At 48.8% G+C, this 22,931-nt stretch overlaps 1 protein-coding gene across 1 annotated transcript in view; it reads left to right on the top strand.

Annotated features, from left to right (window-relative positions):
* Window positions 1-22,931, top strand: part of ARMC2 (armadillo repeat containing 2) — a 92,568-nt gene that overhangs the window by 68,738 nt on the left and 899 nt on the right. Inside the window, exons 13-17 of the mRNA XM_059700768.1 lie at window positions 10,335-10,653; window positions 13,804-13,926; window positions 14,258-14,371; window positions 16,862-16,994; window positions 17,348-17,508. Coding sequence (XP_059556751.1) covers window positions 10,335-10,653; window positions 13,804-13,926; window positions 14,258-14,371; window positions 16,862-16,994; window positions 17,348-17,508 — 850 coding nt within the window. The remainder of the gene's footprint in view (window positions 1-10,334; window positions 10,654-13,803; window positions 13,927-14,257; window positions 14,372-16,861; window positions 16,995-17,347; window positions 17,509-22,931) is intronic.

Genomic DNA, 22,931 nt, shown 5'->3' with positions numbered 1-22,931 from the left:
CACGTCTTCTCTCATCAGTGCCTCGTTTTAAAGGCTTTCATGCAGCTAGTACACCCAGCTAGTATACCCGGAGCTAGGATCCAAGCAGTATGTCCGTGATGTTAATAACCACATCACTGCGATTAAGAAAAATTATGCAAAACTTAGAGACAGGGTGTGGCCTGGGAGGCTGCATGTCCGGACAAAGTCATGCTGGGGCGCTGTTCCATCGGCAGGGCTTATTCTTGAGGAGAATAGGTCTGTGTTTAAACTTGCCATTTAGAGCCCAGACACCAGAAAGTTACACATTAACTTGTAGATTTCTCTGGTAGACAAGATAACCTCCAAAGTTATGGTTTTATTACCCTGTAGGCCAGCGATTTCCAACCTTTTTCATCTCATGGCACACATACACTAATTACTGAAATTCTGCAGCAACACCAAAAACATATATTTTGCTGATCTGATAATAAAAATAGCTATAGTTTTGATTCATTCACACTGGCTATTGTGTTGGCTGTTGTCATTCTTTTATTTGGCAATCTGAGGAAAAAGAGGTCAGTGCCCCTGACTAAAATAAATAGTCAGGTATATTGCATGTTTTAAACGTTCTTGGGGCACACCGGTTGAAAATCGCTACTGTAGGCTATTAGCCAGGTGAGTATCTAACCTAGTAACCTTATCCCACATGCTTTTTAGTGCTTATAAACACCCAGTTCTTTGATTGTTCTTAGAACCAACTTTATCATTGTATTGGATCCTTCATTGATGAGATAATTTTTTTAAATGTGTTAATTTATATTTGTATAAAGATCATGTTGTTAGCATTCCTAAAATTATACTTTGACTTTATACTACCTTTTACTTGTACCAAAGAATGAAATGTTACCATTTTGAGCCAGCTTTGTTTTGTTTGTTGGTTTTCTTTGTGTGAGAAATAGATGCATAATTTATATTTTCTTCAAAACCAAACTATTGTAGAAGAGCTGGGAAACTTATTCAGGCTACAAGGAAGTTGGTAGGTGTCCCAACTACTTCCTAATATCATTAACCAAAAGCTCCCATAGGTCTTTATAAATACATATTTCTTTTGTGATTCTGCAAGTGGTTATCACTTGTGTAGCTGCCTCACTCACTAGTGGGAGTTCCTAAAGGACAGAGGCCCTGTCTTGATACACCTGAGATGATGCTTGACATTGTAGGCGCATGATACGTGTTTAAAGAATGAATTTTGAGTATGTAAAATGTTTTGAAGTCTGTAAAGTATCATAAAATATTTTTTATAGTACTCTAGTACTTCTTCCATAAATATTTACTTCTCCTTAGTTTGGAGGAGGAAAACATAATCCCCCCAGCCCCCACTTTTCCCATTGGTGGGCTGCCTTACACAACAACAAAACCCAAGTGATGGATTTTAAATTACTTCAGATGAGCATGGCACCTTCACATTCCCCTGGCCCAGGTGGCCAGTGGAATACGATTTGATCTTCCCCCTTTCCTAGAAAGAAAATTAATTTCCAGAAATTCTACACCATGATCTGAGTCTATTCATCTGTTGTGGCTGAAAACTTCGCTGCACCTGAGGTTTACGTGAACAGTTGAGGCTTGGGACTGGCCTTTGAAACATACATCAGCTCTCCGGCAGCCTTTTAAATAGAATGATCGCTTCCTATAACTATTTTTGTTTCAGCTCCAGGAAACGTTTCTGCAACACTAACTGTGGGTTGCAGACATAAACCTCAGAAGCTTTGTAGTCTCCTAATAGACACAGCTACCACCAAGTGAGGAAACAGTCTCTATACCTTGTCTTTGTCCTGAGGGCTCAGCATTGCCTCTGGCTTAAAAGCCTGAAGACTACATTTGGAATCGGCGGAGATTTCCTTTTCCTGAGACTCACTGTTCAGTTAAATCATGTTAATGGCCAACTATATTTTCAAAGAACAGAAACAGAAATCTTAAAAGAAAAGAAACCCCTCTCTAGTGATAAACAAAGTACCTTACACAGGCCTCTTTCAGTGACCTTCTCATCTGGGTGAGGAGCCCGCAGCAGGGCGACCAGCTGCTGCCACAGGGGAAATCTTGCTGGGGACCAAGAGAGAGAGCACAGGGCCTCTGGCCACTGGGAGAAGTAGACTATTCACTCCCCCATCTGCTGCTGTTTCCTATGAAAAGAAAAGAACGTATGCAAGAAAACGCCAAAAGTAACCTTTTTCCTGTTTCTTGACATTATGCATACTCATCTCGTGTCAAGGTAAAGTCTGACTTCAGCGTAACAGAATGGGTCTTTTCAAAATCTGTCTCTATGAGATTTTCACTTTTCTTTCCTACACATCTGTGTTGTGAGAATGATTAGCATGGAACATAGATGATTCTTACAAATCGATATTATAAAAACAATAGCTATTAAGGTGGTGCAATTTCTAATTCTGTCTTGATTTAAATCAGTGGCTTATCCTCAGAGTCACCTGGGGAGCTTTAAAAATACAGGTTCTCAGGCTCCACCCTGGGAGGTTCTGACCCAGGGCTGGGATGGGCCCAGGAACCTGTTTCTAGGAGGCTCCTCCAGGGATTCAAATGAACAGCAGGTTGGGGAACCTGTGGTATAAATTAAGGTGGTTCCTTAGCACATTTTTTTGTCCAATATTAACAGCAGAAGGTTTTCTACAAAACCTGGAGAGATTCTAAATCAATTAATCTAATCAGCCACACAGGGTCAGTCTTTCTCTCCAGGCGTGCGGCTGGAAGTGACTCTCGCAGAGCAGGAGCCACATTAGCTGTGCCAGGTGTTGGTGTGCGTTTCCCCAGTCAGTGGTGACAACCACAGGCCTTTTGCCTTTCGGACCGGCAGCCCAGGGGTGCTCTTAGCCAGAGAAAACGGGATGGTGCCATCCACTGTCCTGTAAATTTTGTCTGCCAGACTGGTGTCAAAACAAGTGGTCCAGGGACCAAACACACTGATAACACTGATAGTGGGTTGAGAGCCATCCCAGTGACGAGGCTCCAGTGCTGGTCCGAGTGGGCCGCTCAGGAGAGCTGAGCACAGGGCCCCTCCTGTGGGACTCTCACTGCCACCTGCTGGAGGGAGAACTCATTAACCTCCCGTTGGTTGGATCGGCCAGGAGTTGCTGATTTGTTAGTGACACAACCACCAACTTTTATTTTAAGACTAGAGGCCTGCTCATATATCAGCCAGAGGCAAAGCAGATGTACAGTCCTTAGTTCATCCTAGCTTGATGTCTGTGTCGGTGGCCAGAGCTGTTTCATGCCTGAGGCACATAAAAAAAAAAAACAAAAAAAAAACCTAGAGGCCTGGTGCACAAAATTCGTGCACAGGTAGGGTCCCTAGGCCTGGCTGGCAATCAGGGCCGACTGGGGTCTTCTGGCTGCTGGCCAGGGCCTTCCTTTATTCTGCACCGCCCCCTGGTGGTCAGCACACGTCATAGCAAGCGAGCGAACTCCCAGTCTCCCAGTCAAACTCCTGAGGGGACACTTTGCATATTAGGCTTTTATATATAGACTAGAGGCCTGGTAAAAAAAATTTGTGCACTCGGGGGTAGGGGGTCCCTCAGCCCGGCCTGTGCCCTTTCGCAGTTTGGGACCCCTCGGGGGATGACCATCTGCTGGCTGAGGCCTGCTCCCCAGGGGAATTGGGCCTAAGATGGCAATCAGACATCCCTCTGGCAGCCCGGCAGCCTTCAGGGGATGTCCACTTGCCAGCGGGGAGCAGGACTAAGCTGCAGTCGGACATCCTTAGGGCTGCTGAGGGGCAAGAGAGGCTCCCACCACCACTGCTGTACTGGCAGCCGTCAGCCTGGCTTGTGGCTGAACAGAGCTCCCCCCAGTGAGAGCGCATTGACCACCAGAGGGCAGCTCCTGTATTGAGGGTCTGCCCCCTGGTGGTCAGTGTGTGTCATAGTGACCAGTCATTCCCAGTCATTCTGCTGTTAGGGTCAGTTTGCATATTACCCTTTTACTATATAGGATAGAGGCCTGGTGCATGGGAGGGGGCCAGCTAGTTTGCTCTGAAGGGTGTCCCGGATCAGGGTGGGGTTCCCGCTTGGGTGCCTGGCCAGCCTGGGTGAGGGGCTGATGGCTGTTTGCAGCTGGTCACACCCCCTTCAGGGTGGGGGTCCTCGCTGGGGTGCCTAGCCAGTCTGGTTGAGGGGCTGAGGGCCGTTTTCAGGCTGGCGGGTGACTGAAGCTCCCAATCTCTCCTTTTTGTCTTTTTTTTTTAATTCTGGGATTTATTTACCTGCTATGGCTGTCACTGGAGCTGAGAGCTGGCTCCAGCTCTGAGGCCGTGGCTGGCTGAAAGCAGGTATCTGGGTTTGTTTAGCTTCTATAATTGAAACTCTGTTACCATCACTGGCGCTGTAAGCTCTGAGTCCGCTGCCGGCTGAAAGCAGGTATCTGGAGTTTGTTTAGCTTCTATAATTGCAACATTGTTGCATCTGGAGCTCAGCGCTGGGCTGGGGCAGGCGGGGAACCTTGACTTCCTCCGTCACTGGAGCAAGCAAGCCTCCTGTTCGCTTCAGCTGCGTGGCTGCCGGCCGCCATCTTGGCTGGCAGTTAATTTGCACATCTCGCTGATTAGCCAATGGGAAGGGTGTCAGAGATACAGTTAATTACCATGTTTCTCTATTATTAGATAGGATAGTCACAAAATATTCCTGCAGGTAATCCTGCTTTGAGAAACCTCTGTATATACCCATATCTAACCTTCGGAAGTTTGCAACAAATAAATCTGAGGGACACTAGTTCATTTAAAATAAAACGCGATCAGGCTTACACTGCCCCTCTTTGCACAGGGGCCGGGGCCTGTCTGTACAGGATGGTCACGGACGAGCCAGGGGTTCTGTTCAGCAGGAGCCTCGGAGACACGGGATCCACTCCTCCCAGCTCTAACAGGGGGCTTCCTCAGGGACACCACTCGGGCTCATGTCTGTGAGCTTACTTGGTCCATGATCCACGGCACAGCTAATAACCCCAGTTGCCACACATATACAAAGTGAGACCGAAGCACAACATTTCAGTTGGCTTAATGCCATTCGAAAGCTGAACTTCAGCATTAGGTAAAATATCTATGAAAAACACTGTCCAGAATTCAGTTCAATGGCAAATTCCATTTAAGAAACATGCACGTTCTGTATGCTCTGTGGTGGGAAATGCATGTGGGACAAACCGACTGTGAAACAGATGGGCCTAGTAACGAAGGAACGAGCGGTTGGTGGAGAGCAGCCTCGGGAGCTGCCTCTGACGTCGGCGTGGCTGCATTTAGCATCGCCGCAAAACACATTTGGGTTTGTTTCTTGAAAGACCAGAAAGGGACTTTTCTCATTTCTCCTGTAAATATCTGCCGGGCAGGGTATCTGATACAATGCCTCCAACATGACTTTTAAGACTGGCAATATTTTTGCAAAAGGTCAATGTCCCAAAAAAAGAACCCTTATCTCGATTCCCGCCACTCACGTCTATTGAACAACCTCCAGGCTGACCCTCTCCACCTGCAGAAATGTCCGGTGGGTGGGAGGAGAGTTAACACACGGCTTCCAGGGTGGGGCCGTCATCAGAGCCTGCGCAACCCTGTACGGGAGCCACCAGACATGTCCTTGCTTAGGCGGCTTTGAAAGTCAGGCCTCTCATTCCATCCGGACTTCCCCTTAAGCGCCCTCTCCAGCCATGTGAGCCCCGTCTGACCTGGGTGCTTGGGCATCGTGGTGTTGAAAATGAGACCAGGAATGACGGGACGGTGGGGGCTGCGGCACAGGGACGTCTGCCACTCTTCTCACTGTTCTTCTCTAACGCAAGCACGGCTGTGCGGCTGCCCAGGGACAGCATGACCTCTCTCTCCCCTCACCCTCTCTGGGGCCGGGGCGGATGGGTGAGGCAGGCCCCTCCACCTCTCACCCTGGCGCCTTTCTGTGGCCACTTGGCTGCGGTTCCCCCTCCACCTTCTGCCTGGCAGGAGCGTGCCCTGTGGCTCTCTTCCCAGGCCCTCTGCCGGCGCGTTCCCAGTGGATGCCGAAAGCATTTGGCTGAGCTTGCTCCTTTTTTTCAGCCCTGGCCTTGGTCTGCACCCCTGACCGGGCGAGCAGGCAGCACAACAAGCCCTCAGCTTGTTCATGCTTTCCAGCTCCTGCGGCTTTGCCCTTGTGGAACTGGCTCTTCCCGACTCAGCACGGAACCCAAATGCCTGACTTAAAGAACAGGATGCAGTGGGATTCTAGCATTGCCCTGGTGCTCAGAAGCATACCGTGCGGTGATTTTTAACCTTTTCCATCTCATGGCACACATAAACTAATTCCTAAAATTCTATGGCACACCAAAAAAATATATATTTTGCTGATCTGACTTAAAAAAAATAAAAGGCACAATTTTGATTCATTCACACCAGACAGCTTTTGCCATTTTTTTATTTGAGAATCTAAAGGTAAAGAGGTCAGTGCCGCTGACTAGTCGGGTATTGCATGTTTTGAAAACCGGCGGCACATGGGTTGAAAATCACTGACATAGTGGATGCTCAGTCAATGAGCGCTGATGGGATGGACAGATGGATGGAGGCATGAAGTATAATCTTCTGGTTTTTAAATGACTTTCGACTAGGTTCTGGGTTTTGAGTCTCCAGCATCCCAGATCCCTCCATTGTACATGGTTCGGCGCTTATGCAAACTGTTGGCCCACTTTCCGTACCCTGCGGTTCGTTAGCATTTTTACAGCAGCACAGTCTGGCTTCTAAACTGGTAAAACTTACCGGGTCTCTGGCCACCGATAAGCTCAGTTCACCTCGGGGTTTTGAATGAGGGTGGGAGGTTGGGTAAATGTTATAAATTGCAAATCCTGATTCAGCTCTGAGATCCAGATTGCACAAGAACTTTCCAACCAGGTTTTAAACAGAGCATGTTGATTAACGTAATTTTCTGGTTAAGCACATTGACAACCCCTGCAATTTAAACCTGTTTTTAAAAATCTTTCTAAAATGTTTTTCTGTACTTAGAAGTACTCCTCTACTAAGTGAAGTCTGCTGAACATCGGTTATTCTTTCTGTGACAGCCCGAGGCGGTTCCTTCCCCAGGGCAACACGGTGCACATCAGTTATTGGAAGGTGGATAGGAAGGGTGTGGGAGTCGGGGAGAAAGGCGTCCCCTGTGGGCTGGGAGCCGTGTGCGGTAACGCAGAAGTGGTCCCATGGGGCCAGATGGTGCATTAGGTGCTGGCTTTGGCGCTTGATAGGCAGTGGATGTTTTGAGCAAGGACGTGGCGTAGGAACTGTTCTTCAAGAAGTGGTGTTAACGTTGATCTCACAGGGAGGAGCTCGTCAAGGGTCTCCGACAAGAGTCTCCCAACAGGTTAACCAGAGTGAGCATGGGCAGGAGGGAGTGGGGGGAGATTTTGAGATGATAGAGCAGAGGGAACTTGGTGACTGGTTGGGGAGGGGAGTGAGACAGGGAGGAATCAAAAATGTCCCTTGGGCTGAGTCTGGCTGAGTAGGAAGATGAGGGTCATTGGAATGAGGCGATGGGCTGATGGTAGTTTGGGCATCTATTCAAGTCCTGCCTCTTCTCTTCACCTGTGTTGGACTTTGGGGTCAGTGAGCCTCTGGATCAGTTGCCAGATCTCTGAGTAGAGGGTCATCTCCTCCTTCGACTGGAGGCCAACCTCTCTCACGTGGAAAGTAACCTTCAACACCCACTGCTGCTGCTGCTGGAAACGGACATGGACCATTCTGCCAGCCGCGTCCTGCTCCTTGTTTTGTTTCTGTGAAAGCAGCTTTATCTACAGCCTGTGGGGCTCATGCAGATTGCGTAACGTGCTTGCTCATTAGGGCACCACATGTGAAACCAGAGAGAATATCCCACAGGCTGAGGTCAGGCTTCTTGCAGGAGGCGTACCTGTCTGAGCGCTGGTTGGCCACAGCTGTTGCTAGGCCGAGGCCACCTTAAGCAAAATTAGAAAGTCATTATGAGCTGGTTATACTAGACTGCCTTCTTTTTTTTTTTTTATGTATCTCTCCTATTTCATCTTCGTTTTGCTGTTTCATAGCTGTGGTAGGAATAAGCAGCTTTGGGTTAAATTTAGTAGAAATGCCATAAAAGTGCACTGTCGGTTTATATGTAGTTCTCAGATATTGTCTAAGAAGGAAGGAGAGAATCTGTATCTCAGAAAAGAATTGCATATTGAAAGAGTTTCCTGCTGTGGAGTCACGGTCTCTGCAAATCAGTGATTTTTTGGTCTTTGTCCAGTTTTTCAGATCTTGAGAGGATTTTTAGTGAAGTGATGTTTTGTAGACTTGAGATGAACTGTGGCGGTGGAACAGTCAATTACCTCTCTCATGCCATCTTGGTGCAGTTCTGTGCCCGGGGCGGTGCGGAGCCCTCGGTGGTGAGCTCAGGGCCCGCAGCGCCCTCCTGCTCAGCCTCCGCTCGCAGGATTCCAGATGAGTCAAGACAAGTGCTGGCTTGGGAAAAAGGAAACGCCACTCCTGCCAGCCTCCTGGAGACGGCTTCTATTTTGGCCTGTCCCGTGCTCCCTCCATTCGTGGAGAATGTTTTGAGAAGAGGGAGGAGGGGAGGGGAGAAAGCCTCAGCCAACCCCGAGAAAAGACGACAGACAGGGTGAGCGCAGCAGCTGCTGGAAGCGTGTTGAGGCAGACTGCGCAATCTGCCGGCCCCTTCCGTGGATCTCGCATGCCATCCTGCAGTTGGCATCGCTGCTGCCAGGAACCGCCCCCTCCTTTTCCTCTCTGACGGCAGGGAGAGATGGCTCCTAGCAGCGTGAACCCTTCCTGCCTTACCACCTAGTTCCCTCTCCCCAGGTCCCTAGGCCACAGAGATGCTAGAATGAAAGAATCTTAGAAGTGGGAGGGGCCCGAGGGAACTTTAAAAAGAAAAGCAGCTTTGAGTCTTCCTGGATTAGCCACCTGTGAGGGTTGGTAGAGCTCCTTTGTATTTTGAAGCAAGATGGCCGCTAAGGAAGCCTGCTTTTACCTACAGCCCCGTCCTCCTCTGCCTTTGGACTTTTTCTCTAAGGCTGCTGGTAACTGCTAATCTGATAAACAAAGGTTATTGGAATCCCTCCCGGTGACATAGTTGCATTTTAAAAGGAGATCATTCCCTCGCTGTTCTGAAAGAAGGCAAATCCAAGGAGGAGATTACTAAACGACAAACACGTGGGAAGTAGGGCATGGCTGCAGAAAGGACTCCAGGGCTGGGCAATGCGGGGTTCACAGCCTGACTCCACCCTCCGCACAAGACCATTAGCACCCAAGCCGGTTGCAACCGGTCATAAGTTCTCCTTTCAAATCTCTCCCTCCCAGGACCCCCTTCACCACCGTGTGCAAGGTCGGCCACACTCATAGGTCTGTTGTTGAATTATGAACGTAATTGTTGCTGTATCTGGTTTAGTTGTAAAATGTACTCACCTTGGGGTTTTTAGAAACATTTATTAATTTTTTGTGAAATATATCATATATACAGAAAAGTTCATGAAACACATATGTACCAGTTAGCAAACAGTTGTAAAGGTGTCGCCCATGTAACCACTACCCAGGTCAAGAAAGACAAGTCCAGCCGAACCGGTTTGGCTCAGTGGATAGAGCGTCGGCTTCCGGACTCAAGGGTCCCGGGTTCGATTCCGGTCAGGGGCATGTGCCTTGGTTGCGGGCACATCCCCACTGGAGGGCGTGCGGGAGGCAGCTGGTCGATGTTTCTCTCTCATCGATGTTTCTGACTCTCTATCCCTCTGCCTTCTTCTCTGTAGAAAATCAATAAAATATATTTAAAAAAAAAAAAAGAAAGAAAGAAAGACAAGTCCAGTCCTGCTTTAAAGTGGTATGCAGAGATAAGGCCGTGATGTCCCCAGGGGTCATTTCTGGCTATGGCATCTGGGGAGGTGCTACTGGTATCTGGCTGTAGAGGCCAGGAATGCTAATACAAGGCAGCTAGCGCCCAGCAAAGAATTATCCAGCCCCAAACGTCAGTAATGCCGCCAACACCCCGCTGTAACACAATCTGACCAAACGTTGTTGCCTGGTGTTTAGAAATGCAGCGCTTCCACAGGTGAACCTCCAGGAAAAGAGCCGGATCCTCCAGAACAAGCTTAGCATTAGCATTCCCCACGAAGGATCTGAAGTTAATAGACCTTCTAATGATATAGCATCGACCAGCTTGTCTTCTGCCTTAATCACCTCTGTCAGTTTGCACCAATCTTGGGAATCAACTCCTGTACAAGTTAGTCCAAGCCAGACTTGTTCCCTTTCACGATTAGTTAAATCGTGGGTAAATGGAATACTGAACTCTTTCCAACAATTTGTCCCAGCCGCTGTGCACTCGAAACCCACGGTCTGTCATTTATTGCAGGACTTAGTCGTTCGTATTGTTTTCATTCTTGGCAACCTGACAGCGAAAAACAACCAGGCTCGTGAGCAGTTTTTCAGAGAGAAAGAGAGCATCCCGACCCTGCTGTCGCTGTTCCGCGCCTTCTACGAGCTGGACCTGCATCCCGAGAGGCCCGCGGGTGCTGGAGATGAGCGGCCCACGCCACAGAAGCCGCGGGCCCAGGTGGAGGACGTGCTCATCAAGCTGACCCGCGTGCTCGCCAACCTGGCCATCCACCCGGGCGTCGGGCCGGCCCTGGCCGCCAACCCGCAGGTGGTGGGCCTGCTCCTCGCCACTCTGGGTAAGGCCCTCGGCCCGCGGGGCTGTGGGGTACACAGGGGCTGCTCCCTGCAGCAGGGACAGCTCTGTGGGCTGGGTGTGCTCAGGGTTTTATTTGTACAGTCAGCTCGCTTTTTTTTTCTCAGCCCCGTGAAAGAAAATTCCTCTTCTGTTCAGAAATGCCTCAAAGATAATCCAGATTTTTTAAAAAAATAGTAATATGAATTACAGCTAAAACCCACATGAAGAGGGTGCATCTTATGGTATGTGAATTACATTGCAGTATTTAAAAAGTATTCCAATCAAGTTACCAAAAACTGGCCAAAATAACCACAAAGGGTTTAAAATCCCAAATTTTTCCATGGTTAGCCCACATGATTAAAGTTTACCTTTCTTTTTATTTTTCAGGTTGTCACGTTATTTGTCATTACAGCCCCAGGTTATCCAGGTCCTATCTTTCCCCTGTATTAGTCAGCTCAAGCTGCCATAACAAAACACTACAGGCCGGCTCGGCTGGCTTACAAACCAGAAATGCATTTCTCAGAGTTCTGGAGGCCAGAACTCCGGTGCTGGCCTCTCTGGTTCCTGTGAGCTCTCTTCCCGGCTTGCAGATGACTGTTCACACGGCCTTTCCTCAAGGCGTGCACGTGGAGAGCGAGAGAATGCCTCTCTCTTCCTCTCCCTATAATGCCACCAGTCCCACCGAATAAGGACGCTACCCTTAGGACCTCATTTAACTTTAATTGCCTCTTAAAACCCCTGTTTCCAAATACAATGCATTGGAGGTTAGGGCTTTAATATATGAACCTGGGGAAGTGAACACAATTCAGTCAATAGTATTCTGCCCCTGGTACCCCCAAATTCACATCCTTTTCATATGAAAAATACATTCATTCCTTCTCAGCAGCCCCAAAAGTCTTAACTCATTCCAGCATCAACTCTAAAGTCCAAGGTCCATAACCTCATTGAAATGTCATCTAAATCAGATATTGTGTGACTTGAGATACGCCTTAGCCTGAGGAAAACAAATTCCTCTCCAGCTGTAAATCTGTAAAACCAGGCAGGTTGCTTCCAAAACACAGTGGTGGGGCAGGCACAGGTTAGACATTCTCGTTCCAAAAGGGAGAAATAGAAACAAGGTTTTGGTTGTCCGGTCCCAAGCAAGTCCAAACGTATCAAGTAACTCCATCTGAGCACACACCCTGGTCCTTCAGCCAGCGGCGCTCCCACCCACAAGGCCAGCACGGGAGTCGGGACATAGTAGACGCTCCATGAATACTTGGAGAAAGACGGAATAAATGAGAATATGTTTTCTGTAGCACACGAATGACTGAATCTTCCTTTGAATAGAGTAAGCTCTAAAAGGCCATTCCCTTTCATGAAAAGAAGGCCAAAGGGCGAGAGAATGAAATCAGAAAACGTAAGAGCTAGCACGTCCCCTGCTCAGCTCACCGCCTCCCTCTTATTCCCTGAGGAAGTTTGGTTTCATACAGGAGGTCAAAGGCACTTCTTAACCAGGCAGGTCCCAAGGTGTGTGCAGGTGTGGAGGTAGCTCCCTGCCAGGCTGGGGCAGGAGTGGAGGGGATATGCAGGGTCGGAGGTGAGAGGCAGAAGCCTGCTCACGTTGCTGTCGTTGGCTCAGTGTAGCCAGTGTGACTTCCTCTGACTGCCAGGCCTAATGTCCAGCTTACCCCTCACCAAGTGTGGGTACTTCAAAGGCAACTCAAGATATCAAAGCTCAACTCATGACCTTCTCCCCAGCCGGACCCTCTTCCGGGTTATGTTCACCCACTTACGTAATTCAGAAGCCCAGGGATCACACGGGGGGGTTCTTCTCCCTCACCCCCCAATCTGGCCTTCACCTCATACTCTCCATTTTCCTCCCGAAATAGTTGTCAGCCTGTCCACTGTGCTCCATCCCCACCACCACCCAAGCCTAAGCTACATGATTCGGCATCTGACTACCACAGGCGGCTTCTCACTGGCGTCCTCACCTCTGCCCTTCTCTGCACTGTGGCCAGATAAGTCTGGAGGCTGAGTGGAAGGCAGGGGCAGAATTACTGAGGGTCTGTGTGCTAAGCTAAAAGGTTCATTCACTCATTCATTCATTTAGTCACGAATTCATTCACCTATTCTTGCATCCAGCAACTAGTTATTGAGCACTCCCTATATGGCAAACGCTGCTTAAGATGCTGGGAACGTAGCAATGACTAAAACAGATGAGTTACTAGTCCTCGTGGAACTTAAGTTTTAGGGCTAGAAGACATATGTTAAACATGTAAGCCAAGTGGTCACGTGTTCTATGGAAAACACTGAAGTTGGGTCAGGAGCAGAGAGAATGATGGGTGCCATTTTATATAGGGTGATTAAGGAAACTGTCCAATAAGGTGACAGCTGAGCAACAACCCAGAGCATGTGAGGCATGAGCTAAGTGGACAACTGGGGAAAGGATACATTCCCGACAGAGGGAACAGCCGTGCCAACATCCTCAGAAAGGCTCCTCTGCCATGTTCAGAAAGAGCACACAGACCAGTGCTGTCGGTCCGGGGGTGGCTGGGGGCTGGAGCAGCAGATGCGGCCAGAGAGGTCAGGACTGGGGCAGCCCAGAGAGGGTCTGAGGGCCAAGTGAGAGCAATGACGTTATCTGACTGACTTTTAAAGGATAACCTTGCTGAGGATAGACTCAGGGAGGCAAAGGTGGATGAAGAGAAGCCAGTTAGGCATGAGAGACGGGCTATAGGTTGTAGCAGAGCAGGTGAGAAGTGGCCAGAGCAGGTGAGAAGTGGCCAGCATCTGTGTGTTTCGGGTCAGGGTGAACCAGGGGACTTAGAGACGGCTGCGCTCACTGGGGCATCAGCACCCTTGCTTTACTGCAGACACAGGGCCTGGACTTTTCCAGACCCCTCGGTTGGAGGGATGGAACTCAGTGTTCTAAACCCTGGGCAGGAGGAGGCCCCTGCATGTGGCGCATTTCCCTGCAGGAAGAGCCATGGAAATAAGGCAGCAAACAGCACAGACCTTGCACAGACCTTGCCCAGCACAAGACCTTGCCCTGCACAGACCTTGCCCAGCACAAGGGCACATCCCTGCTGCTGCTGGGGTTGTGGCTGCCGAGAGGACGGCACTGTTACTGTCCCTGCGATGCGTCTGTGACACCCTTACTTTGTTTCAGAATACAAGTCAATTGATGACTGTGAGGAGCTGGTGATCAATACTACAGCAACAATCAACAACTTATCTTACTACCAAGTAAAGAACTCTGTGATTCAAGAGCAAAAGCTACATGTTGCTGAATGTAAGGTTCAGAGTTGGGTTTGGGTAGAGGCATGTTCATCGAAGGTTTTGATTTTATTAACTAAACACAGCACTAGAACCATTCATAGCTTCTCATTTCCTGGCACAAATATCTAAGAGCCTGATTTGATTCTGGGAAATTAGACTGTGCAGAAAAGTTAGCTTCTTAATTCTTGCTGAAGGCCCCTACAGTTTGCATTTTATTATCATTTTTAATTTTTGAATTATCAGTATCAGTATGTACTATTATTGTGCTATTGATAATTAGTTTCCAATCGCCTTTAAATCAAAATTTAAATTCACTGATTTTACTCTTTGGTCACCAAACCCAGTGCTTGTAAAGCTTCTCGTGAGTAAGAACATGGACGGAGTCCTGGAGGCTGTGCGTGTGTTTGGAAATCTCTCCCAGGACCATGACGTCTGCGATTTCATTGTGCGGAGGAATGGTGAGTTAGTGACACTTGTGTCCATAAACATGCACTTCTTGCCAGAAAACAGTGGCGCCGTCTCAGAGCTTGGGCCACGACAACGTGATGCTTGTTTCTGCTTTGGGAGGAGTGAGTGCCTCACATTTTGTTCCGCACGCAGTAATTCGGCTGTCAGCTCAGGATGCCAAGAGGGACTAGGCATGTTCTCTGTGATCCCTCTCCCTCGTGAGAGGTCTTCTGATACCTGAGAAAGAAGAGAAAGAGAGAAAGAGAGAGAGAGAGAGAGAGAGAGAGAGAGAGAGAGAGAGAGAGAGAGAGAGAGGAAGTCATCTATACTCATTTGCTCATTTCTGTCCTTGGGAATAGTTACTCAAGAGACTGTCTCCTTCAAGTACTAGAATGCCCATTACAGTACTGCTTGTCATAGCAAAAGATGGAAACAACTTAAGTGTCCATCAACAGGCAAGAGGATAAGCACATTGTGGTTTATTCGTGCCATAAAATGTCCTACAGCAACAAATGAATGAACTAGCGGTTCATGGACCAACATGGATCAACCTCAAACACCTAAGCTAGGAGCAAAGGTGTTAGTGATAGGGGGATATATACAGAATAATGCCATTAAGGCAAGTTTTAAAATATGCAAAACAATCTTGGGTATTGTTTATGTCATGTGCTCATGTAATAATGGTGTAAGGTATCAATGGTATTTGGAACGGATAAACTCCACATTTCAGGTAGAAGTTATCTTTGGAGGGGAAGGAATGTCCAGGTATAAAATTGGATTTGTAATGTTTTCTTCCTTGAAAAAGAAAGTTCCATATATACAGTGGTCCTTTCTCTTTTGATAGCATTTGATCTCCATCTTCCTTTGCAAATTCAGACCTTTCTTACATTGGGTGGCAGTTATACACGAGTTTATACTAGCCATCCTTTGTATGTTTCAAATAGCTCATGTAAGATTAATAACTAAAAATATGTTGATGTAAGAAATGTCCAAACCTGTAGAGAATTTTTATGAGCTGATTTGAGCCAAACTGACACCATGCACTGGGGAGCAAAATCTCAAATGCTCCTGAGAATAACAAGTTTGTGGGTTCTCTTGTGCATTTGAAAGTAAGGAAGGGGTGTAAGGAGAATTAGGTGAGGGTGGGAGAAAGCCAGGTGGGAACTGGGCCACAAGATGATATGCTTTCTTAAGGGTGTTACCCCTCTGAGGGGTGTTACTTCTGGCATCTCAAAGGTGTGTGGCCCTAGATGCAGCAGACCAGTGGACAGGGCCTGGCTTAAAACCTTTAAGGAAAGAAGGTATAGGCCTGGGGTGTGACTGCCCTCCACGGCCTTCCCAGTAAAGGATTTATGATTTATCACAGCACCCCTTTCTCTTCCACAAATACCCAATTACCCATGTTTATGCCAGAAAATTTAGATAATAGAGACAGAGAGGAACAGCAGCACAGGCTGTCTCGCACCATCTCACTTCCGCAGAGGTAACTCCTCCATCCTGGTGTACGGTCTTTAGACTCTTAGGAACACACGTGTGTGAGGCAGCCTTTGCCAAGCTCACCCCCGAGTCCATCCGTGGGGCCCAGGTCAGAACAGGGTGGCCACCTCCCAGGTGAGCAGGAAAACGGGAGGAGGCAGAGAACACACCTATCCCTTCTCCCCAGCCCTGACCCAGGCCCTGCTGGGGACCGGAAATAAGACAACAAGTCCAATTCCCAGGAGTGGGGGAAACCGCTTCCCAGAGGCGGGGAGAGGTCCTCACTTGCGATGCCCCCAGCCCAGGCAGTCCTGCCTGGCCACAGCCCGGTTTCCAGGGTTCTGATGAAGACTTCTGTGGCCCTGGAGGACTTGGGGGAAGATACCATCAGGAGCCCTCGCCAGGGCCGTGTATTTAGAGAAAAATGCTGCTGGAGATTCCAAAGGCCTGTGAGCCCGGCAGGCATGGCTCAATGGTTGAGCTCGACCAGGAGTTCAGGGTTCGATTCCCGGTCAGGGCACATGCCTGGGTTGTGGGCTCAATCCCCAGTGTGGGGCATGCAGGAGGCATTCAATCAATGATTCTCTCTCATCATTGGTGTTTCTATCTCTCTCTCCCTCTCCCTTCCTCTCTGAAATCAATAAAAATATATTTTAAAAAAAAAAAAAAAGGCCCCAAGATGAGCGTCACCTGCGTGGCTGGAGTCCATGGCTCCCTCCTTTCCACCGGCAGGGACTGGACCACAGCCGTGAGAGGGAGCGCTCTCGGGGCCAGACGCAGCGGTGCCTGGGGACAGAGGAGCTGGGGGGGGAGCAGGTCACTGCTGGGGGGGGAGCAGGTCACTGCTGGGCGATGGGCGGTGCGGTAGGAAGAAAGGGTTAAATCCCCTGGCAGGGTTTGCCGGGGTTTTTTTTGCAAGCCACGCCCATTCCCCTTTGCCCTTTCCCCTTCCATAAGGGGGAATGAGCCACAGCTGAGCACCCCGCACTTCACGGGTGGGTCCGCGTGTGTTCTCTGCCTCCCAGTACACAAGTTCATGATCGCGCTGCTGGACGCCACGCATCCGGACATGTGCTTCTCTGCCTGCGGCGTTCTCCTGAACCTGGCCGTGGATAAGGACAAGCACGCCATCCTAAAGGAAGGAGGCAGCGTTAAAAAGTAAGTGTGGAGGCACAGAGTCCCGCCTCTCTCAGGTTCAGAGGGCACAGCTCTCGGGGAGTGCAGGCCCCTCTGGCCATTCCCCGGGCCAGCAGGATTTCAGCGTTTGGAAGAGCTGAGTTAGGGCCGAAGGGGGGCCTTAGGTGCCGTTGGACCCTTACACTAATTCAGAAGTAGATTACGGTGCCCTTGGAGCCACTTGCCTTTGTAGATATGAACATATTGTAAAGAATCACTGGATGGTACACATTACATATAAATATTGCAGGAGGATAATCATCATTGTGCTAGAAATGTGCAAGTTAAGGAGAGCCTGACCTAATAACCTCGCAATTTGACTTCCGTTACCCCAGGTTAGTGGGTTGTTTGAGAGACTTTGGTCCGACGGACTGGCAGCTGGCCTGCTTAGTTTGCAAAACGTTGTGGAACTTCAGTGAAAATACCACGAACGCCTTGTCATGCTTTGGAGATGAAGACGCTAACACGCTCCTAGTCCTGCTGTCATCATTCCTAGGTAAGCCTCCTCGCTGTGAGTCTGTAAGTGTCCTCCAAGTAAGGTTAATTGTTTTCCTGTGCCCTGTGTGGTTAAAGATTGGTATGCATTTGGGTGGTTATATTTCTACAAGCAACAGCAGCCTGTTAAAGATGATTATAATTTAGAAATATCTGGGAGGGGCTGAATGTTATTTGCAGTTGGGGGCACAAAAACTTAATTCATTGGACACTGTCATGCTTTCTTCTGTGGCTTTTCTCTTCTCTCTCTCTCTCTGCTTTTCCTATAGATTGCATACATATAAGCTTCTGTTGTTTAAAGGTATATACACATCATTGTGATTGAGAAAATATGGCTAAAAGCTACTCTGAATTGAGTCATGCTGCTGAGTGACACTACACACGGTCGTGAGCAGCTGTGTTACTGGTCAGCTGAGCTCCCTCGCTTCACTGTCCACGTTGGCTCAGGGCGTCTGAAACTACTTGACCTCACAGCGGGGCCCGTACCCTGAAGGTGGGAAATCTCTGATACACACCGGAGGAAAGAGGACAGCTTCTTCCATTTTTAAAATGCCCATTTTTAGAAGAATTCTCATGCTGGGCTAGAACAGGGACTGGGGGCAGTAGATGAGTGTTTTCAATAACCCTTACCCCCACCCCCCACCCCCACCCCCGCGAATGGAGAAGGGCCCTGCCCTCGCCCAGGCAGTTTTGCACCGGCAAGGGCTGTGGAAAGGTGCCGTTTGCTCGTGAGCTGGGGTTCAGGTGGCGTCGTTTGATGAGAGAATCTCTCAGAACCTCTTTTCACCTCTGAAACGGGGCCCTGATCATTGCTGCCCGGCTGCAGGGAGTCACGAGGACCAAACACACATCTGAGAGCCCAGGGGAGAGACCCAGGGCTCTGAGTTTAAGTCCCTGTGTTGGCACTTTTCACAAGAGAGGTTTTAGCCTCCCTCGCCTGAGAGGACCTGGTCAATTGCTGTCCACTTCGCAGAGCTGCTGGATGAGAAATGAGCCGACCTGTAGAAAGAGCCCGATACAGAGCCTGACAGGGGGCAATCCCTCGAAACGTGGTTGTGAAGGCGCTCTGTAAATCCTGAGTGTTGTAACGATGCGGGGTTAAACAGGAACTCAGCACTAGAAGGTGTGCAACCTTCCAGATAAATATAATGTTGTGCGTCTGAGGGTAAGGACAGACGAGAGTGATTTAAATCCCTGAGGTTTGCCGTCTGCTCTCTGGACCCTATGCTTTCGCCCTGTGGCCCGGAGCAACTTGCCTTCACTCGGTTCTTCATTCATTGTGGCGGGTGCAATGGGATCCGCTGCGGAATTTAAGAAAAACACTTATCCTGGCCTCATCCCCAAGAACTCTGATTCGGGAGCTCTGGGGTGAGTGAGGTCCATAACCTGTTTGTAACAAGGTTCACAGGTGAGTCTGCTATGCGGCCGGCCGGGTTGAGAAGAACCTGTGCCCTGGTTAATGAGTTAAAGGGAAGGGGGCACCGAGGAGGAAGCCAGGAAGCCAGCAGGGTTCCAAAGCCTGCCAGAGGGCCCCTGGGAGGTTCCCTAGGAGGATCCAGAGTCCCCAGGGCCCCTCCGTGGCAGGCACCATCGCCCTGCCCTGCGGGAGGCCCAGCTCGCTCTGTCTCCGCTGTGGCAGGAAAGGCCCTTTCTCCCCCTGCCCTCTCGGCTCCTGCTGATTCAGGGCTTCAACTACCTTACTCTTCTCAGCGAGTGCAACTGCGGTTCCCCTGCTGTGGGAGCATCCCCTGTCTCCCATCTGGGGAGAAGGTGTGATTGAGTGTGAGAGTTGCTCTCTAGGCCAGTGATGGCGAACCTATGACACACATGTCAGAGGTGACACGCGAACTCATTTTTTTGGTTGATTTTTCTTTGTTAAATGGCATTTAAATATATAAAATAAATATCAAAATATAAGTCTTTGTTTTACTATGGTTGCAAATATTAAAAAATTTCTATATGTGACACAGCACCACAGTTAAGTTAGGGTTTTTCAAAATGCTGACACGCCGAGCTCAAAAGGTTCGCCATCACTGCTCTAGGCTGCAGGGCTGCGTGCCTTAGGCAGCGGCTGCCTCCGCCACAGGCTCTCTGTGGCTTCCTTTGGCACCTAAGTCTGGGCAGTCAGCCACAACTAACGGGGATGAGGGGCCATGGGACACAAGGATGCTTAGAAGGGGGCGTGGGCATGGCGGGCTTTTCAGCAGGGGCAGCACACCCAGCAGGCCCAGGGGCAGCGGGCCTACCACGTCCCACCCTCAGCCTCCCCTTAGAGCAGCGGTTCTCAACCTGTGGGTCGCGACCCCTTTGGCGGTCGAACGACCCTTTCACAGGGGTCGCCTAAGACCATCCTGCATATCAGATTTTACATTTACGATTCATAACAGTAGCAACATTGCAGTTACGAAGTAGCAACGAAAATAATTTTATGGTTGGGTCACAACAGGAGGAACTGTATTTAAAGGGCCAGAAGGTTGAGAACCACTGCCTTAGAGCCTCGTCGGCCTCCACGTGTGCTTCCCCAATCCCAGCACCTTTAAGGTGCACATGCCTGACCTGCCTTGCCAGGCCCTTCTCGGAGAGCTTTTCAAGCCCCCTGTCTAATCGTCGGAAATCTGTACTCATATAGCAGTTAATCTTGAGCTGTGTGACTTCTCCTGTGCTATTGTTTTGTGTCTTTTATCTTATTTCCCCACTCCAACTGGGCCAGTTTAGGGAAAGGATATTGCCTCATGCGAAGTAGGTTCTTGGTAAATGCTTGTGGATTGACTCACGTGAGTAGAGGCTTTGTTTTAATAGTGCTGTATACTTTCAAAAGCATGTTCATTCTAACCTCAGACGATCTCTCTGAGGTCATCAGCTCGGTGACAGGAGAGGAAAGGAGGTCTAAGAGGGTTCAGTGACTTGCCTAGGGTCAGAGTGTAGCAAAGCCAGGACTTCCCATCAGAAGATAAGCATCTGGCCCTGCGCGTTTCTGCTGTTCATGGATGGTACCCCCTTCCCCTGCCGTGGGAGGGGCTGTGGCATGGCTCATAAAAGGAAACACAGCCCATCAGGCAGCTGGACTCCAGCACAGCCTCAGGGCTTCTCATGGGATCATGCCCTGAGGGCCTGGCTTTCCTCTCCCCAGTGCGGACCTCAGACCCCTTGCTTCTGACAGGGTGGGAGCTGTGTCTGGCCTGTTAGTTGGGTGGCAGCAAGTGAAATGCATATGAAGTCTAGAATGTATTTGAATTTCAATTCTCTTACAAAGATAGCTAAAAAACAGGCCATTTTGAAAACAGGATGAGCTGTTAAATAACAGAGTCTTGAAGTGTGAGCATTGTTTTTAGAAATAATGGCAAGGCAATTCATAAATTAATATGTTACCCAACTTTTTCTTGATGGGTACTGGGGGAAAAATGGATGAAGTAATGGTCCACTACGTGGTTGGGATGCCAGGATGTTGGCAGTCTTTTTGGAAAGTGTTTAAAAAGAATGTTGTCTAAAACCTCCTGAGGTATTACAATCACTTCTTATAAACTCACTAGCAGCGTGTTTACCTTCAAGTTTTAAGTGCTGGGCCCTAGCACACTCCTCCACCAGGAGCTTCTCTCAGCGGAGATGGCAACCGGCGACCAGAGTGTGCAGGCCATCATTGTGAGTGTAAAACGCGCTGGGCTTTTATGGTCATTATGAGGTACATGGAACTTAGCATCTAGGTTGCACGGCAAGGGGTGGGGTGGGGCCCAGCATGCAAGGCAGAGAGTCCCATGGCCCAGCCAAAGAGCCAGCAGACGCTCCCGAACATGCGGGGACTGGGCCTTATAAGAAAATAGGGCAGTAGCAGGGCCTTTAAGGAGCTCCCTGGTGCTGAGCAGCAAGCCGAGAGCTCCTAATGATGCTGTGAGACATCACTTACGGAGACTGTTACAGTGACCCCTGACCAATGTGCTGATCCTCTCTAATACGCTGCCCGAAACACTCGTATTTGGAAGTGTGCTGGGCACACAGAGCGCTGAGGGGGGATTGCTTTTCTAAATCAGTGCTTTTCACACTGTGACCGGCATCTTGAACAAATGAAGTAGCAAAGAAGAAAATATCAGGATAGATAACACGCATAAGGATAAGTATTTGATTATAAGACATTTGTTTACTTGTAGAGAAATATGTGTACAGTTATAATGTAATATGTATTTCTTAAGTCATGGTAAAAAAAAAAGCTTAAAGATGATAAAATCTAAATTTTTCTTGCATTAGTCTCTGCCACTCTTTGTACTACATACAAGTTACACATTTTTATACCTAGTGTAATATGGCATTGAAAAAATGTATTGTATTTGCTGTGTTTACTTTGAAATTTCAGCTTGCTTTTCTCTTACCTGTAGCTATTTGGCCACTTTTATTATCTTGTCTAACTCAGTTTAGAGTTAATAGGGTCCAAGTATAGATTAACTACTAATAGGCTGAGCCCCAAGAAAAGTAACATAGTCTTGATATTAGATATTTTTAAAAATATATTTTTTATTGATTTTAGAGAGGAAGGGAGAAGGAAAGAGAAAGAGAAACATCCATGATGAGAGAGAATCATTTATCGGCTGCCTCCTGCACGCCCCCTACTGGGGATCGAGCCTGCCACCCCGGCATGTGCCCTTGACCAGAATTGAACCCGGGACCTTTTAGTCTGCAGGCCGATGCTCTATCCACTGAGCCAAACTGTCAAGGGCAAGATAATTCATTTCTAAATGCAAGTTTAGGGCTTAGAAAATCAGGAGAAAGACCTAGAACTCTGAAACCACGGAGTCTCACAGACCCCGCTTGTGCAGAAGGAGCCCGATGGGGAGGGCCGGTGAAGGCGTCACCCGCTGTCAGCGTCTCCTCCCGAGGCCTGGCTCCTTTGTGGAGCCCAGTGTCTGCCCAGCACTTCTCTCAGAGCTGCCCACTGGGTGGAGAGGTGAGGAGGAGAGACGAGGGGGGTGCACAAGCTGGAATCCAGGCTCCCTTACCTTACGCTGGGTGGGACACCCATAGCGCCCAAGTGCACAGAGTGTACAGAAATATCCAGTGCAGACAACCTGTGTGCCCAGTAATGAAGCAGTCTATAAAGGGATTTTAGTTAGCCCCCTGAGGGAAGTTTCCAAGTTTTGTAAGTAGCCCTATTTGTTGTCATTTAGGACTTAGCCTTAGTGGCCGTTTCGCTCCCTACTTGGATAGATATACTCGAGATGTTCACAGAATTCAGGATGTCTTCGGATTAAGAAGCTAATTAAAATTGTAATTTTGCCTTTTTTTTTTTTTTTTACAAGTGGTTTTCTGCATTATCCATGGACTCACTGGGAATTCTCATACTCGTTGGGATGCTCAGATTCTCCCACTTTTCACTGTTATGGGTCAGAACACAGGGCCGGGTGGTTGTCTCTTTAAGGAAGTATGTCCAGGCTGCCT

The sequence above is a fragment of the Myotis daubentonii genome, chromosome 6 (assembly GCF_963259705.1).
Source record: "Myotis daubentonii chromosome 6, mMyoDau2.1, whole genome shotgun sequence".
Lineage (NCBI taxonomy): Eukaryota > Metazoa > Chordata > Mammalia > Chiroptera > Vespertilionidae > Myotis > Myotis daubentonii.
The sequence above is the reverse complement of the archived record's forward strand: the minus strand, read 5'-3'. Positions and strand labels throughout refer to the sequence as shown.